This window comes from Canis lupus, chromosome 28 (assembly GCF_003254725.2).
Source record: "Canis lupus dingo isolate Sandy chromosome 28, ASM325472v2, whole genome shotgun sequence".
Lineage (NCBI taxonomy): Eukaryota > Metazoa > Chordata > Mammalia > Carnivora > Canidae > Canis > Canis lupus.
In genome coordinates, this window is record NC_064270.1 from 16519916 (window position 1) to 16535988 (window position 16073).

General features: G+C 41.3%; 1 protein-coding gene across 3 annotated transcripts in view; it reads right to left on the reverse strand.

Annotated features, from left to right (window-relative positions):
* The window catches only part of COL17A1 (collagen type XVII alpha 1 chain), a 52301-nt gene extending 42212 nt beyond the window's left edge, over positions 1-10089 (reverse strand). The window contains exons 1-4 of one of the 3 annotated variants that reach the window (XM_049103582.1): positions 9552-10089; positions 4257-4319; positions 2164-2208; positions 345-449 (exon numbers count right to left, since the gene is read on the reverse strand). In XM_049103582.1, coding sequence (XP_048959539.1) covers positions 345-449; positions 2164-2208; positions 4257-4308 — 202 coding nt within the window. In that variant the 5' untranslated portion in view covers positions 4309-4319; positions 9552-10089. Of the gene's footprint in view, positions 1-344; positions 450-2163; positions 2209-4256; positions 4320-9081; positions 9106-9551 lie in introns of those variants that run through there. The other 2 variants (XM_025467116.3, XM_049103581.1) reach the window with 2 other exon arrangements.
* Positions 10090-16073: the final 5984 nt, after the last annotated feature.

Sequence of the window (16073 nt, forward strand, 5' to 3'; positions counted from 1 at the left end):
CAAATTGTAAACCCTCTTGTGTGCACACCCTTCCCTAAAAGAATTGGCTTAAAGAGTGATTCAGTGGGAAAGGAGCCACCTCCCTGTGAAGCATTCTTGATTGTTATTTATATTGGGGACTTAATGAAAATTGATCCCATCCTAAGTAAGCAGGCTTCTTAAGTAAGCAGGCTTCGAATGTGACTAATTTGAAAGTATCACCTTGGCTGGGATGTGTGTCAGTAACATAGCAATTTGGGGCATTTGGAATGGATGACAAGCAGTTGTGACCATCCCACTCCTTGTAGGACACCCCCCTCCCCCGAAATGTTCTCCCCCAATCCCTCCAACCAGCAGGCACTTACTTGAGTTTATGTAGCCACTGCTGCCATGTGTCAGGCTGTGCTTCTCCAGCCGGCTCCCTCCACTAAGAGAGCCTGTTTTAGCATAGCCGTTGCTGGTTCCCCCTTCTGCAGGAACAAGAAGCAGATGACAATTTATGGGTGGAGTCATGCCAGGGGGTCCCTTCCTGCTCGGCTGTGGAGACTACCCCTGGCTTCTCTCCTACCACCCAGTTGGTTTGGGGTCCCTTTACAGGTGCAAGCTGCCATACTCTCATTTATTTGGTTTTGATAGAAATGTCAAGAGCAAATATTCCACCCAATTTAATAGGAAAGTCTTCTGGGTGGAGCACAGCAAGTTGCTCATTAGTAAAACGTAAGTATTAGAAAAGACAGCTGAGTGATAAAAAGCTCTGTGAGGCCAGGACATGGGTTGGGCTTGCTTTTTTGACATCGCCTGGTCAGTGCCACAGACATGGCAGCCACTAGACTTGTTGAGGGGGTTAGTGACTGCTCTGTGTTGCTGGCCTTCCATGTGGCAGCCTGTCAAGCTCTGACCTCTTGTCCCTATCTTCTGCAAGCCAGGCTTCTTGGGAGGTGCAGGGGTATAGCTTTAGGGCTTGGTTTTCTAACACAGAATCCACTAAACCTAAGGACTTCCTCAGGAAAAAAGTGGACTGAGACAGAAGCCTGACTGGTGGTTCCCTTCTCCCACCCTGAGCTCAGGCTGGATAAGGTTTCTGATACAAGTGTCCAATCAGGTAAATCTATAGAGACAGAGAGTAGATTCGTGGTTCTAGGGGGTGCTGGGGAGAGGGGCAGCAGAATGGGGAGTGACTGCTAAGGGTCATGAAGTTCCCTTTTGGGTCAATGGAATGTTCTAAAATTAGATTGTTGCAATGGCTGCACAACTCTGTAAATATACTGTGAAAATTAACAAAAGGAAACCTCTCTAAAGTGGACTGATGCCAGAGGGGGAGGCTGAGAGGGAAGTCATGCCACTTAAGGTCAATTATAGACCCAACAGAAGAATCCTCAACAGGAAAGAGTCATCAGTGAGAAGCCCCAACAGGGAAAGATGTACATTGCCTCTCCTACAGGAAATCTACCTCGCCTGCAACTTGGCCAATGAGAAACCATCCATCACCCCGAACTCTTGCTTTTCTCCAATGATCTTTCATTTAAACCACATATCTACAAACATTATATGGTCTCATTCATTTGGGGAATATAAATAATAATGAAAGGGAATAAAAGGGAAAGGAGAAAAAATAAGTGGGAAATATCAGAAAGGGAGACAGAACATGGAAGACTCCTAACTCTGGGAAATGAACTAGGGGTGGTAGAAGGGGAGGAGGGCGGGGTGTGGGGGTGACTGGGTGGTGGGCACTGAGGTGGGCACTTGATGGGATGAGCACTGGGTGTTATTCTGTATGTTGGCAAATTGAACACCAATACAAAATAAATTTATTATTAAAAAAAATAAACCACATATCTCAGCTTCCTCTTTCTTCTCCCTAAAATAATGTTCCTCTCCTTTGTTTGTTGGACTTGCCTCTGCTTCTGTCTTAGCTGTTTGTTCCAGGTTGTGATTCTGTGCTATTTTGCTGGTAAAATATAACTGGCAGTTTTATTTTTAAGGTTCACAAGGTTAACAATCATTGAATTATATACTTCAAATGGTGGATTTTGTGGTATATCAATTAATGTCAACATAGCTGTTAAAAGAGATTTCAGATATTTTGGAATTGCTCAACTGAAGAGTGAACACCTATGGGAAAGGTTATATGTGGAGTCCTTCGCACATGCCTTCCTGAGAAGAAAGCTCTCAATAGTCACTTACTTGGTGGTAAGGATGTAAGTCTTGTGGATACTGTCTCCGTGATAACTAGAAAAAGACAATAAAAAGATAAGATCTTACATAATGCACTGAATTCCCTGTATTTTGGCAAGGTCTAACATCTGTCATAGGCTTAGCATCTTAAACTAGGCTCAACATAGATTTTTGTATACTTGTGCTTTATAGTATGGATCTGACCCTCTGTACATGAAAATATGTGCAATAACAATGGGGTTTAATGTACCTGGAAAATATCCTTTTGGAACCAAAAATAGTCACCCCCTGATTAGAAGGATGACTTCCCTTGGTATCCATGCCTCTCATTTAACAATTAGATCCAGTCCAGACCTAGATTCACCTCTGAAGGAGGACCAAGGCCTCAAGCCAACTCTCAGGTGTGTCGAGCCACACTCTGTCTGCATTGCCCCTTCCAAATGGTCACCGTGTCCAGCTGGGGGCCAGTGCATTATCCTGATTTCACTGTGAAGTGGATAATTACTTTGTGCTTCTTTTTCAACTGGGGATGCCAAAAGGACATAAATCATTCTAACATCTTCAGGATCACCCCTGAGTTGGGGCGTTGTAGGAAGGTGGGGAGGGGGTTGGTAAGTCACATTTGGTGCTTGGTGACTCAGAGACAGATGAGCATCAAAGACCGACTTGAATAACCAGTCCCTTTGCCTCCCCAGGCTGAGTTTCTCTAGACTCTCAAGTGATGATGAATCCATGGAGGTTATAAAAGTCTCCTGTATCTTTTAAACACCAGTTAGAAGAAAAACTTGTTGCCTTCCTGAACCGCTCTCTCCCCTGCAGCAACATGGGGAGGTGGGTGGATTCTTAAAACCACAATGGGGCCAATGCTGTTCTCTGATGGTGACCATCATCACCACCTCCCTGTGTGTGGGACATAAAGGAGGAACAATCAGCTGAGGTCACTGGTCTTTAACAACACACTTGTGTAGTGTGTGCATGTGCACATGCCTGGCTATATGTGCATGCGTGTTGTGTATATGCACATGCCCAGGTGTATGTGTGTGCATGGTGTACATGAGCATGTGCCCAGGTGTATGCATGTGTGTGGTGTGCATGTAAGCATGCCCGGGTGAATGTGCATGCACGGTGTCTCTGTGTGCATGCATGTCAGTAGGGATGGTGAAAGGAGAAAAAGTGCAGGATGGTTTCTGCCAATTTAAGCCGTTCTACGAGATACTGCTCTATCCGGCACCAGTCTTGCTGCCCCCACCCCTTTCCTTCTTTGCACGGTATTTTCCCAATTGATTTCCTTGTTCTGGCAGGAACATGAGGTGATGACTATGGCAGAAACTTCATTCCATGCATAACAGGAAGTGGTTTTTCAGACTAAAATGGCAGCTTGATTTAAATAACAGTCCTTGAGCTTTCACTAAACCTCTCATTGTGTGGACCTTTGGGATTGTTGGACACATAAAAATAAATTATTTCTTAACCTAAAGTTTCAAGTCCATGAAGCCAGAATTTTTTTTATTAGAGATATATGAAAGTCACAGGATAAATCAAAGACTTAAAACGGTTTAGGGGACAGTGTAAATGTCTCTGAATTTATCATTTAGGCAGTTTCACAAAAGGAATGTGCCTGTTTTCAATTTCGGTATAGATTGCAACAGTGACACCAGTGTTATTCTAACTTTGTCCCTGCAGTAAGTAGGATATTATTCTTTTAGATTTCTGTTGCTCTGTATTCTAAATAAAGACATGGTTAAATGACTTATGGCAAATTCATTCCACAGAATATTATGCAGCCTTTTAAAATGCTGATTATGAAAACTAAAGGTCAAAATGGTAATTTTCATTTTTGAAGAAAAAGCAGAACACATTTTGATTACAGGTATATTAAAATCAACAAAAGTTATCTCATGGGAAGGAGTAAAGACTAGGAAAACATTTTAAATGATATGGTGAAAAAAAAGTGAAAAAAAAAACAACCCAAGAAAAACTATAAATAATTTAGAAATGAAAAAAAAATTTAGAAATGATAAAGAAGTTGCAATGTAATCTGGCATGAATTACTCTTTCCGAATTTTTTTATTACTATTAAATGATATATCTCACGCTCTTACTTCTTTCAGTGACTTCAGAGCCATCTCTCTTGTTTTTCTTGGTTACATCCATACCATCGCCACCTGCAGAAAAGCCAGAAATCATGACCATGATTCTTACCATCATTTTAAGGAAGCGTAGGTCCCTACTATGGAAACAGAGAACCAAAAACACTTGACTCCTAGAATTCAAGTCATGGTTCTTTCTTGTGCATATTTTATACAAGAGTCCTTCTCACTCCTTGATTCAGTTGTAAGAGAGAGTCATTTAATAGTTCCACTTTGGATTCTATTCTTCTGGATGGGGTGTATTTTTGGGGATCTCATTGACCAGGCTGCCCCCTGCTGAGCATTATCGGGATTACAGATGTGGTGCCCTGACCTTTGACTGCAAAATCTCCATTCTTCGCCAAAGTAACAGATAGCTGAATGTGGGTCAAGGCACTTGGTACTTCTAACGAACTCATTTTGTGGTATCCCATAATGTTCAGTGTATATATGGAACTTGATGGACATAAGACATTCATGCTTCATTTAGAGTTTAGATGGGAGAATGATGCTTGATGGATTTAAATTAGGAAAAAAATATTGTATTGTTGGTATTCGTATGGCACTTAACACTTATCACAATATGGAGCTTTCCCTTCATAACAAGCTAGCCCCAGTATACTAATTTACAGACATGAGAAGGAAAAATATATGAAGAAAATGTGTAAGACCTACGGAAGTATATAGGAAAAGACATATTTGTATGTTATCTATGTTCCCCCTTCACTCACTGCTTCTGGAAGGGAAAACCAATGATTTTCTTGTCCACTGTGTCCTGAAGTGTAGAGGACTGAGGCCATCTGACAGTAGGAAGCTCGGGGTAGGTGTGGAGGTGGGGGTTACACACACAGGGTTACACAACAAGGATCTCCATCCCAACATTCTTCCTGTGTTTCCCAGTCCCACATCTGGGAGGACTTGAAATCTAGCTTTTCCTAGTAGTTCTCTCTTTCCCCTAACTTTTCCTTCCCCTTTTGGATGCAGTTCAAATTGGATTCTAGAATTCTGGGCAAGCCCCTTCTGCCCAGGATGCCCCTTGTTTGAAGATTTCTCCTTTCAGCTTTTTTCCCCCCGGCCTGATGACTTCAGGGTCAACTTAGCTGTTAGGCACACAAGGCACAGTGCCTAATCCTATGATACTTTTAAGGGCCCATGAAAGTTTTAATTTCTTTTTAAAATCAGAAGGAGAGGGGCACCTGGGTGGCTCAGTTGGTTAAGCATCTATGTTCAGCTCAGGTTGTGATCCAGCCCCACATCAGGCTCCCCGCTGAGCCGGGAGTCTCCTTCTTCCTCTCCCTCTGCCCCTCCCATCTGCTCACATATTCTCTCTCAAATAAATAAAAATTAAAAAAAAATTAAAATCAGGAGAAATGGGGCGCCTGGGTGGCTCAATCAGTTAGGCGACTGACTCTTGATCTTGGCTCAGGGTACCCTCTCTGGGTCCTGGGATCCAGCCCCATGCTGATCTCTGTGCTGAGCGGAGAGCCTATGTGAGGCTTCTCTCACCCCCCTCTCTGCCTCTGTCCCGCTCCTACACCTGCTCTCTCTCTCAAATAAATAAATCTTAAAAAGAAAAATATTTAAAATCAGAAGGAGAAATGAACACAATCTAACCTGGTTTATATTCTTTCAATGCAATCATAAAATATAATTTTTAAAGGTTTATTTGTTTGTTTTTTAAATGCAGGAAGGGATCCACACAAATGAAAGCATCTAGGGCTAATGAAAGTCATAATGCCTTGAGTGACTTCCTTGCTGAAAACCAAGGCCACGGGAGACCAGCTGCTCAGCTACCCAGTGGAATGAACCAAGATCGGCACAGTTAGCTTCAGGGCCTGGTCGAATGTGCCAACTTCCTGCTCATGGGAGTTTCTTAAATGCAGCTCTAGGCAAAGAATGAGGCATCATGGAAAAACTCCTGACTGGATCTGAGAAGGCACAGAAGGTGGCTTTGGCTCTGGTATGTTTCCCGGAGCCAAAGAGGAGGGGCTGCATAGACAATTTCATAGGGAGTCCAGCCTCTTTAGAAGGCCAAACCTGGCCTGTGTCTGTGTCTGCATTCTGACTACAACCTGTATGACTATTGTAGACCTGTATGACTATTGTCATGAAAACTTACATGCTACCAGATACCGTCTTTGAAATCTTTTGTTTAAGCAGCAATTGCCTCTGGTAACTCTGAAGCCCCCTCTGCCTTTTCTTTCTTTCTTTTTTAATTGGTCATTAGCTGTGGACCAGGAGGCATTTTGGAGATTAAACACTCAAATGCACCTGGCTGCTAGTGGGGAACCACCTAGGGTGGCACTTGAACTGATATGAAATACTATCCGGAAAGGAACTGTTTATAAAAAGCCATGGAAGTTTTACTTCCCACAAGTTATTGTGTATTTTGATCCTCTACAGAAAGCTGCTGCCAGCAGCTGTACATTTGGGTTTGGATGGGTTTATTTGACTCATAGCCAACAAGGCAGACTGATGATGGCTCCAATTGATAAGGCTCTCCATTTCCAGGCAGCAAACCTAGTGAGTGTTTTCTTCTCTCTGTACTCAAAAAAATAACCCACTTTTCTAGGTACTGCTAATCTTTTTCTTAAGTCCTAATGATGGAGCCTTGAGGTATACAGCAAAATGCCAAGAGTTCTCCAACTTCCAGAGGGCACAAGGAGACCACCTGCTAAGAAATCAGATACCCTCCTCCAGGGCCTGGGGGCTTCTTATTAGAAGGTGCTCCGGGAGAGAATGGGTGTGAGGTGGGTGCAGGTGGATGGGCCCCTGTCTCTCTTTCAGCCTGAAGCCCCTCAGATAGCTGTGCCCTTGGCTATCCAGAATGATTTCTTGGGCCTGGAATACACAGGATGGAGTTCTGTTGACTTTACCACTGATAGTCTGAAGTGGCAGGGTTGTGCGGGGAGGTAGATTCCTTTAAACCAGACATAAGACAAAAGTGTTTTTCAATGAGTCATCAAAAGGGAAGTGATGGGTGGAGGCACAAACCTGGTCCCATAGGGACCTACAGTATTCCCACAGACTTCCTTTTTAAACATTCCTCGTGCAGATAGTTTTAAGAAGTGTAAGTTAGGGAAAGGAAAGTTACAAGCCCGGGCACATGCCCCAGCCTGCCTCTCCCAGAGAGCTCACCAGTGTGTTCTTCCCCCAAAACACTACTTAATGGAAGCACTGTCAAGTAGCATAATTTTTAACTCTTTTAATTGTAACTTCTTTGATGTTTGGGCCATTTCACTAGAGTCAAGGAAGAGTAGTAGGTCTCTAGGTTCTCAATTCCAAAATTATGCTAATTTCCACCCGTAGTTCTAAGGGGCTGCTTTGTGGTTATTTCATGGTTAATGTTCTTTAGAAGATGTAGAAAATGATCCCGAGATATTTTCTTATGCAGGAAAAGGCAATTCAAAATCATTTTTCTACTCTTTTGAATTTTTTCTTTCCACTGCATTTAAATGATGTCACATTCACCTAAAACTATTCTATGGGTGGCGAATGTAAAAACAAGGACCAACCACTGTTAGGGACAGTCAGCTCTGACACTGACCTTATTCTAATGACCCATAAGACACTTGCTCTTCACTAAGGAAGGGAGTGGAGAGACTAAGTGTTTTCTAGTTCCTATTTTAAGAATGAATCTTCCTATCCTCTGCTAAGGAAATGCAAGTATTTTTACAGCTTCTATTACTCCCATCTCTGTACGCTTCAAATTTTAAAACAAAACAACAAAATGGTCAAAGCATGAGAAAACCATCCACTACTGTGATCTGTTAACACAGATGAAGCAAGCAGTTTGCTTGCTGGCCAGGAAAACCAGTGCCCTAGGGTGCATTGTCTCAGAGGCTTTTGTCTCTACAAACCTCAGCAAAGGGTGTGCCACCTTGCCCAGGTAGGCATCCTTGATTTCCATACTTTGGGGTTGGGGGAGTTTGGGCACCATCTCTGTGATTCTGTGACTTGTTTACAGCCGTGTTTCAGGAAATCCTGCTGATGTTAATAATAGCGAAGGAGCCAAACCACAGAGACCTAGACTTCTTTTGGGCAAGCATAATCTAAGAATGAGGTTGGTTCTTAGGTGGGATCAGTTTCACGAATCTGAGTTTCTACCCAAGCTTGAAGCAAGGCTCTTTTACAGTCCCCATGTAAACTCTGATCAGATTTGTGTGGGCCTCTTGGAGGGGCACAGAGTAAAGCTGGTGCCTCTGATTCTCTGAAGGGCATCCATCAGGAGCTGACTCAGATCTGTGCCTTAGTTCTAAGACACTCAGATCTGTGCCTCTGTTCTAAGACAGAGCAGATGGGGGTGAGGAGAAACCGTTCAGCTTCTCAAATGACTATCTTTTAAAAACCTCACTCTATTTTATGGACATGAACAAATCTGACCATTAGCTACTGATTAACAGCTACTTGGATGAAGTGATATGCCAGATGCTTTGCCTACACTCCAAAAAGCAAAGTGGTAATTTGTCATCGAGCAGTTAGTGTGGTCGAGTGAGATACTGGAGTTGGTAATTCTCACCCCAAAATGAGTTGGGGGGAGGGGGCAAATTAGCCAGTAAAAGTATATACACAGTTCTCTTTTTCTCTTGGTCTAAATTTGACTCCAGGAAATTCCCGGATGAATTATATCATTTAAGATATTACACTTTACTTTAGATTAGAGGCAGTATGTTGAGAGTGTGATAAACAACCATGTCTGTCCATCCTCTTGAGCTTAATCAGAACCTTCCAGCACAGAGGCCCAGGGAGCACGTCAGCTCCTAGGGCTAAGGGGTTGCTGGTATAAGCTTCCACTTACCTACACTTTAACTTCCCCTTGGAGATATTCTCTGCTGTCAAGGGAAGATAAGGAAATAGTAGTAGAGTAGTAGAAGTAGGAGGGAGGAGAGAGAGCAAGAGAGCTTGAGACTGAAGGAATCATAACTCTATCCCATTCTAAATAAAACTGTTAACATGAGCCATTTAACAATACTGAAAATAATACCAAAAAAGAAAAACAATGTGGCCACGAGACCCCAATTTATTTCAACTGGCCTTTTTCTTCTTCCCCCAGATGAGTCTTTCTTACTGTTCCTTTAAAAGACCCGCCCTAGGCGGACTGCAGAAACTCAAGTAACCTTTTGTGATCAATTAACTGCTTCTGCCACAATGCTTGCACCTTAATAATTTCATATCATTTTCTCCAACAAACACTTAAATTCTCAATAGCAAATGTCCAATCAAAGTCCCAGAAGAAGGGAGGAAGGGTGACTCCCTCCTGCAACTTACCTTCTCTGAGAACTGGTAGGGACTGGAAACAACTTTGAAGAAACCCCCCTCTCTCTTTCTCCTCCTGATGTTTTCTCCAAGACGTTTGCAGGCCCCACTTTTTTTTATCCAGACCCAGCCCAGGTGTGTTAGAGCTGAGTGATCTTTCAAAAATGTTCACCTCTCCTGCTCTCCCCCTTGTTTCTTTCAGTTCTTTGCTCCCTAACAAGTCCTGACAAAGGTGTGTCGGGGTTTACAATTACTCCACCCTTCCAATTATCTGACACTTGCTGCATTTAAAAAAGATCTGCCTCCAGGAATCAAACTTTACAGGAGGCAGAAAGTTTCTCCTACCACAGTCGGCCGATTAACCATTTATGGGTCCATGGGGACAAAGGAACAAAGGTAAAGGAAATGCCCTTCATTAATTTCCTTGTCTTTCATAACCAGGGAACTGCCACAACTCGATATTCCCCTTTCTTGTGGCCAAAGAATTGTAAAAATTCCAAGGAGCAGGACTCATGGTGTGGCCAGGCTTGTGGGGGGCCTGTGGGCAGAGTGTCTGATTCCTCGAAAAACTGTGAACTTGGCAGCATTTATATTCAAGACCTGTTTCTCCTACATCTGCCTTTGCCCTCTTTCCCTCATTCTGACCCAAGCCAGGTCAAGCCCACCTGGAGGAAATGGGTGAACTCATTTAGAATAAGATATGAATGACTTAAAATGTGGAACAATTGCTGGTATAGGGATTCGTTTTTTTAAAAAGGGGCAGCCAGGTTTAATGATATTGACTCCAAAGAGTGAAACATTAGTGAAAGATTTTAGGCATCTAGCCACCAAATAATGGAGAGATAACTGTTGAGGAAGGTTAAGAGACTTTTTGCCGTTCAAATCAGGCCAACACGGTCTCCATACACCCAAAGACAAGTATGGACTCCCAGAAACCATATAGTCTCAGCTACATTCTGTGGAGTCATAAGACTTCTCTAAAGAGTCAATTTACACCAATCTACATAATTCTCATGAATACCTGCTTAGTATCTGGCTTTCCAGGACCCCTGTAGACTAGCTTGAGACTCTTGATATGGGTCATATGGGACATATGAACCTGGAAGTCACTTAGGTGGTATTCTCAGTCCTGAGGGGAGCCGCAGGATTCCTGCAGTATACACTAATGCACGTCTACACCCCATGATTGCCCCAGGGCAATCACCCCATGTAAAAGGGTAGCCAACCACTGAGCACTACTTGCAGGGGTCTTGCTCCTAAGCTCCTAAGTGTGGGGTCCCACACTTCAGAACCCTTTCCATGACCTACAATGTGACACTACTAGGTTCTTGTTTTCTAGGATGTTCCTGCCTACCCAAATAAGTACTCAATATGTCTGCTGTCAATTTCATAGGAGAAGAACACTGGGAATCTGGAAGATGGAGAGCTTTCAGCATAAAACTGAAATGAACCTACATCATTCATTGATTTACTCATTAATTCATGAATTAAGCAAACACATGTTGACTCCTGCTCAGAACCAGAAATTAAAGTGTATGTTGAGAGTTTAGTGGTGAAATACAGACATATTCTCTAACCTTACAGAACTCACAGTCTAGAAGAAGAAGACAGTCCTTACATGTATTACTCTGCTAAGGCTGCCAGGACAAAATTCTGGTGGCTGACACAACAGAAATGAATTTTCTCACAGTTCCAGAGGCTGGAAGTCCAATACCAACATGTCACAGCTAGGTTTCTCCTGAAGCCTCTCCCTTGGCTTGCAGAGTGCTGTCTTCCTGCTGTGTTCTCATGTGGGCTTTGCCAGTTGTCTCACTATGTGTCCTAATTTCTTATAGGGACACAGATTGGATTAGAGCCCATCCTAACAGCCTCATGTTAACTCCTTCATTAAAAGCTCTATCTCCAAATCATCATCACATTCTAAGATACTGGGGGTTAGGTTTCACCATCTGAATTTTAGTGTGTGGGGGGGATAAAATTTATAACAAATGATGTTCATAACAAATAATTATGCATCGATATACAATTAAGAATGTGATAACTATTATAAAGACAGAATGCTGGATTTTATCAGAGAGGAGGAGAGGTCATCCAGAGTAGGGTTCAAAGGGCAAATTCTGCTAAGAAGGTAACATTTAGACTGACAGAGAAAGGTTGAACTGAGGTCATACAGATGAAAGGAGGGGTTGAGACTGTTCTAGAATTTAGACAGAGAAGAAAATATTTGAGAAGGCTCTGAAGTAGAAGAAGCAAAGTAAGTTTGAGGAAAAGTGATGCCAATCTGTGAAAGTATACCAAAGAGATGGTGGCAATGGGAGAGAAGCTAGAGAGAGAGCAGGGGCTAGATTACACAAGGCCTCATTAACCATGGGAGGGAAGTGTTTTTAGGCATTAGGAAAATGTTGTTAAATCGCCATTAGGAAGCAACTCCATACTGGCACTGTGTGGGTGTTTGGATTATTAAGAAAGAAGAGAGACTGGAATTAACATTTTCTATGGTCTGTTGTGCACCTGATATTTTACATACATTATTTTATTTATTCCCTTTAGCAACCTCTAAGAGGTGTATACTATTATTTTTTTATTTTATAGCTGAGAAAAATGAAATTCAGGGAGATTGAGCAACCAGGCCAAAGATTTTACATCTATTAAGTGGCTCCAGAAAGGGCAGAGGGCCTATAAATGGAGTAAATGATTGATCATATGTATCTGATGAAGCCTCCATACAAAACCAATGGAATGGGGCTCAGAGAGCTTCCAGGTAGGTGAACACATCCGCATACCAGGAGAGTGAGACAGTTCCACGGGGAAAGAAGCTCCCGTGCTCAGACCTTCCCAGACCTCACCCTAAGCATCCCTTCATCTGGCTGTACATATGTATAGTTTATCATATCTCTTAATAGTTAATTAAACATAAATTAGTGTTTCCCTGAGTTCTGTGAGCCGCTCTAACAAATAATTGAACCAAGGGAGAGGAGGTCATGGGAATCTCTGATTAATTGCCAAGTCGAACAGAAGTTGTGGGTAACCTGAAAAACCTATTATCTGTGATTGGCACCTGCAGTGGGGGAGCAGCCTGTGGGACTGAGTCTTTACCCTGTGGGATCTGACAGTCTCCAAGAAGACAGTGTCAGAATTGAGTTAAATTGTAGGACACATGGCTGTTGTTGTAGAGCTGCCTGATGTAGGAACCCCCCCATCCCCACCAACATTTGGTGACCAGAGAGTCCAAAGTACTATGGGCTTAGTAGTGATGTGAGAGTAAAGGAAGACACAAGAGGAGAACTGGGTTGTATGTGTGTGTGTTTTGTTTTGTTTGTTTTATACAATGGCAGAGCCTATACTTCATTTAACTCTTGAACTCTCATTTCCCATTGCCTGGTATATCATTAAAATTTAAATATGCCCATAGCTTTGAACTGAAAGAAAATAGGTAATATCAAAATAGATCAGGCTGAGAACAGAAGACAACTTAAATCAGAAAGAAAACCATCTGAATACTGGGGATATTTGCCACCAACAGCATAATGATGTTGGTATAATTTATTGATACATTTAGGTAAATATCTATCTATTAGGACTTACTTTTATATAGTGGTTATAGTTAAATAACCATGGCAACCACAGACCAGTTATTTAACTATAACCACTATATAGAACCAAACATGCTAATCAACCACTGGAATCAGAATGGCTGTCTTTTCCTGCCCTTGGTGTCCTGTAATAACATAATTCTCCAGGGACAATGGAAAAGTCAGACCCAAACTAGATAAGCCCCAAAGTAATTTATCCAAGATCCTCTAAGCTAACTCAATAGCTAATTGAGTCTGTGAGTATGCGTGCGTGTGTGTGCTGTTTAGAGTCCTGTACTAAGCACTTTGGGAGAGAAGGAAATTAAAAGAATTCAAGTGTTTATATTCCAGTTATTCAATATTCATCATTTATTGTGCTTGGCAAAATCATTTATAAGAAGACATTATCTTGGTACATAGAGTGAAAGAAACCTTATGTTCATTCAACATTCATATATCAAGTTCCTATCATATGTCTGGAACCAGGAGAGTTGTCTTTTAAATGTTTTAAATTAACCAGAAAAAAAGTGAAATTCTTGCTGAAATGAAGGAACAGAGTCAGATTTAGGAAGTAGCAGTGACTAAGACACCGGAAAGGTGTTTCTTTTTCCCTGCTTCATTCAGAGCTGTGTTAATGAGTCACATTTAATCAATTTGTAATGGACTAGAGAGAAAATTTCCTTAAGTGGCAACTGGAAAAATATTCATCCTCCCCAAATTGTCTACTGACTTTTAAATAGGTTGGGAAGAAAGGATGCCTATTCACATGTAGCCCAGAGTGGCATCTGATGGCCAGATTCTCATCACTTGCTGAGCAATGTTGAGTATAGGTGGACCCTGTTTTATGTGGCTGCCAAGTTTCTGAAAAGTGATGCATAGATCCACTTTTTGGTGACAGGGTGAATGTTTTTGTTAAATTCACCACCTCATTAATCTTTGTGAAGACAGATTTTTCTTTCTTTATTTGGTTTAGAGGAATGTACCCTATAGACGGATTTCTACCAGTTTTGTGATCCTCCTTTCATAAAATATCACATGACAGTGATATGTTATTCTGATGATACTTTCATCTAGGAATCCTGAAGTTTTGGAATATGCTTGCCTTGCATTCCTAAGAGACAATAAGAAGTTCACTGAGAAGGTGAGAGAAAATAATTTTATATTTACTGAGATAATTCCAGTACCTACAGTCAGCAGTTCAGCTCTTTTGGAGGATAGTAAATCCATTGCTTTTTTTTTTTTTTTTAAATGAATTCCTACATGTTAAAATAAAAATGATACAATAATTATTTGTTGCAGTTTGCTACTATATTTCTAAGACTAGAAGACCATATTTCTGCCTAGCTTTCTCTTTGGTTGCATTTTCTTCTGGATAATAAAACTTCCTTGTAAACAATTATGACAACAGCATATGTCACAGTTTATGGAGCAGTTTGGCTTTCGGAAGGATGCAGCTAAGATACAGTGTATCAGCTCCTGCCCTTCACATGTGGGCTTACATTCTCCATCTGCTTTTCCTGTCTATAATGGTTCTTGAATTGTTCCCAAACTGTATTCTTTGCTGCTTTTATTATAATAATAAAGCATGTGGTTTCTTGCTTCCATTTCTAAATTCAGATCTATTCATTCATTTATCCACTCAGAACCCATAAGTACTTATTGAATGAGCAAACAAGTATCTGTTGAGTGTCTACCCTGAGCAAGGCATTGGGTATATAGGCAGAATTGAGGATGAGATGTAAAACATGCTTTTAAGGAATTTACAATGCAAAAAAAAAAAAAAAGATATATAGATATCCAACTGTGGGCCTCAGCTAATGTTTCATGAAAGAGTTGTCATTTGAGCTGTACTTAAATGGACGGGTGATATTATGAAGCTGAGGATGGAGCTGAAATTTTGAGCACAGAGTCCAACATGAGAGGCACAGACACAGGAAAGAGTAAGGCTTGGGTGGAGGATGGTAAAACATACCATGAAAAAAGAATAGATAAGGAGAGGTTGGAAGGGTGTGCCAGCTGGATCATGGGGAATATGAACTGTCAGCCTGAGGAATGTCTATGTTGTTTCATGAGTGAGAGAGATTTATAGGAAGTCAAGGAATGAAATGATGGAAACTGAGTGGAACAAAGATTTATATGGTGACAACGCAGAGTGGACCAAAAGAGACAAGACAGTAAAACCAATAAGGACACCAGGGCAGTAGTTGAGGTGAAAGATAAAGGCTGAAGGTTAGCAAGGCAAAGATTAAAAAAAAAAAAAAAAAAAAAAGGAAAGGAACAAGGGGGCCAATATCAGGGAGTCTGAGAAAACACAAGACATTTAGTGATTGCTGCTTGGATGAGAAAGAGGATAGAGCTTGGGATGACACCAAGATTTTTCTTTTCTTTTCTTTTTTTTTTTTTTTTTTTTAACACCAAGATTTTTCCAAGCCAGCCACTGACCACAGCAACTTCCCTCCTTTTCTCTTAACTCAAAAGGACTTCTACCTTCTTCAAAAGGCCACCTGTTAGAACTTACAGGAGGATATGGAAAAAAAAAAGATCATTCCCTTGGTTTGGACTTTTCCCTGCCTCTGTTTTGTCCTATGTTCATTACCTAACATACCATCTTTAAAAAAATGGTTTCATTTTCTGTCTTGAAGAATTTAGATAGTAAGATAATATTAAAATATTAGCACATTTGGTAATACATTTAATTAGTTTAAAACCACCATGTGTTATTTTTAACACATGCCCTACTAAATGACTTGTGACTTGTTTCTTTTCTTTTTAAAAATAGTTACTTATTTTTTTTAAAGATTTATTTGAGAGAGAGAAAAGGGGAGTAGGTGCAGAGGGAAAAAGTCTCAAGCAGAGTCGAAGCTAAGTGTGGAGCCCTAATGAGGATCAATTTCATGATCCTGAGATCATGACCTAAGTTGAAACTAAGAGTTGGACACTCAATAGACTGCATCACTCAGGT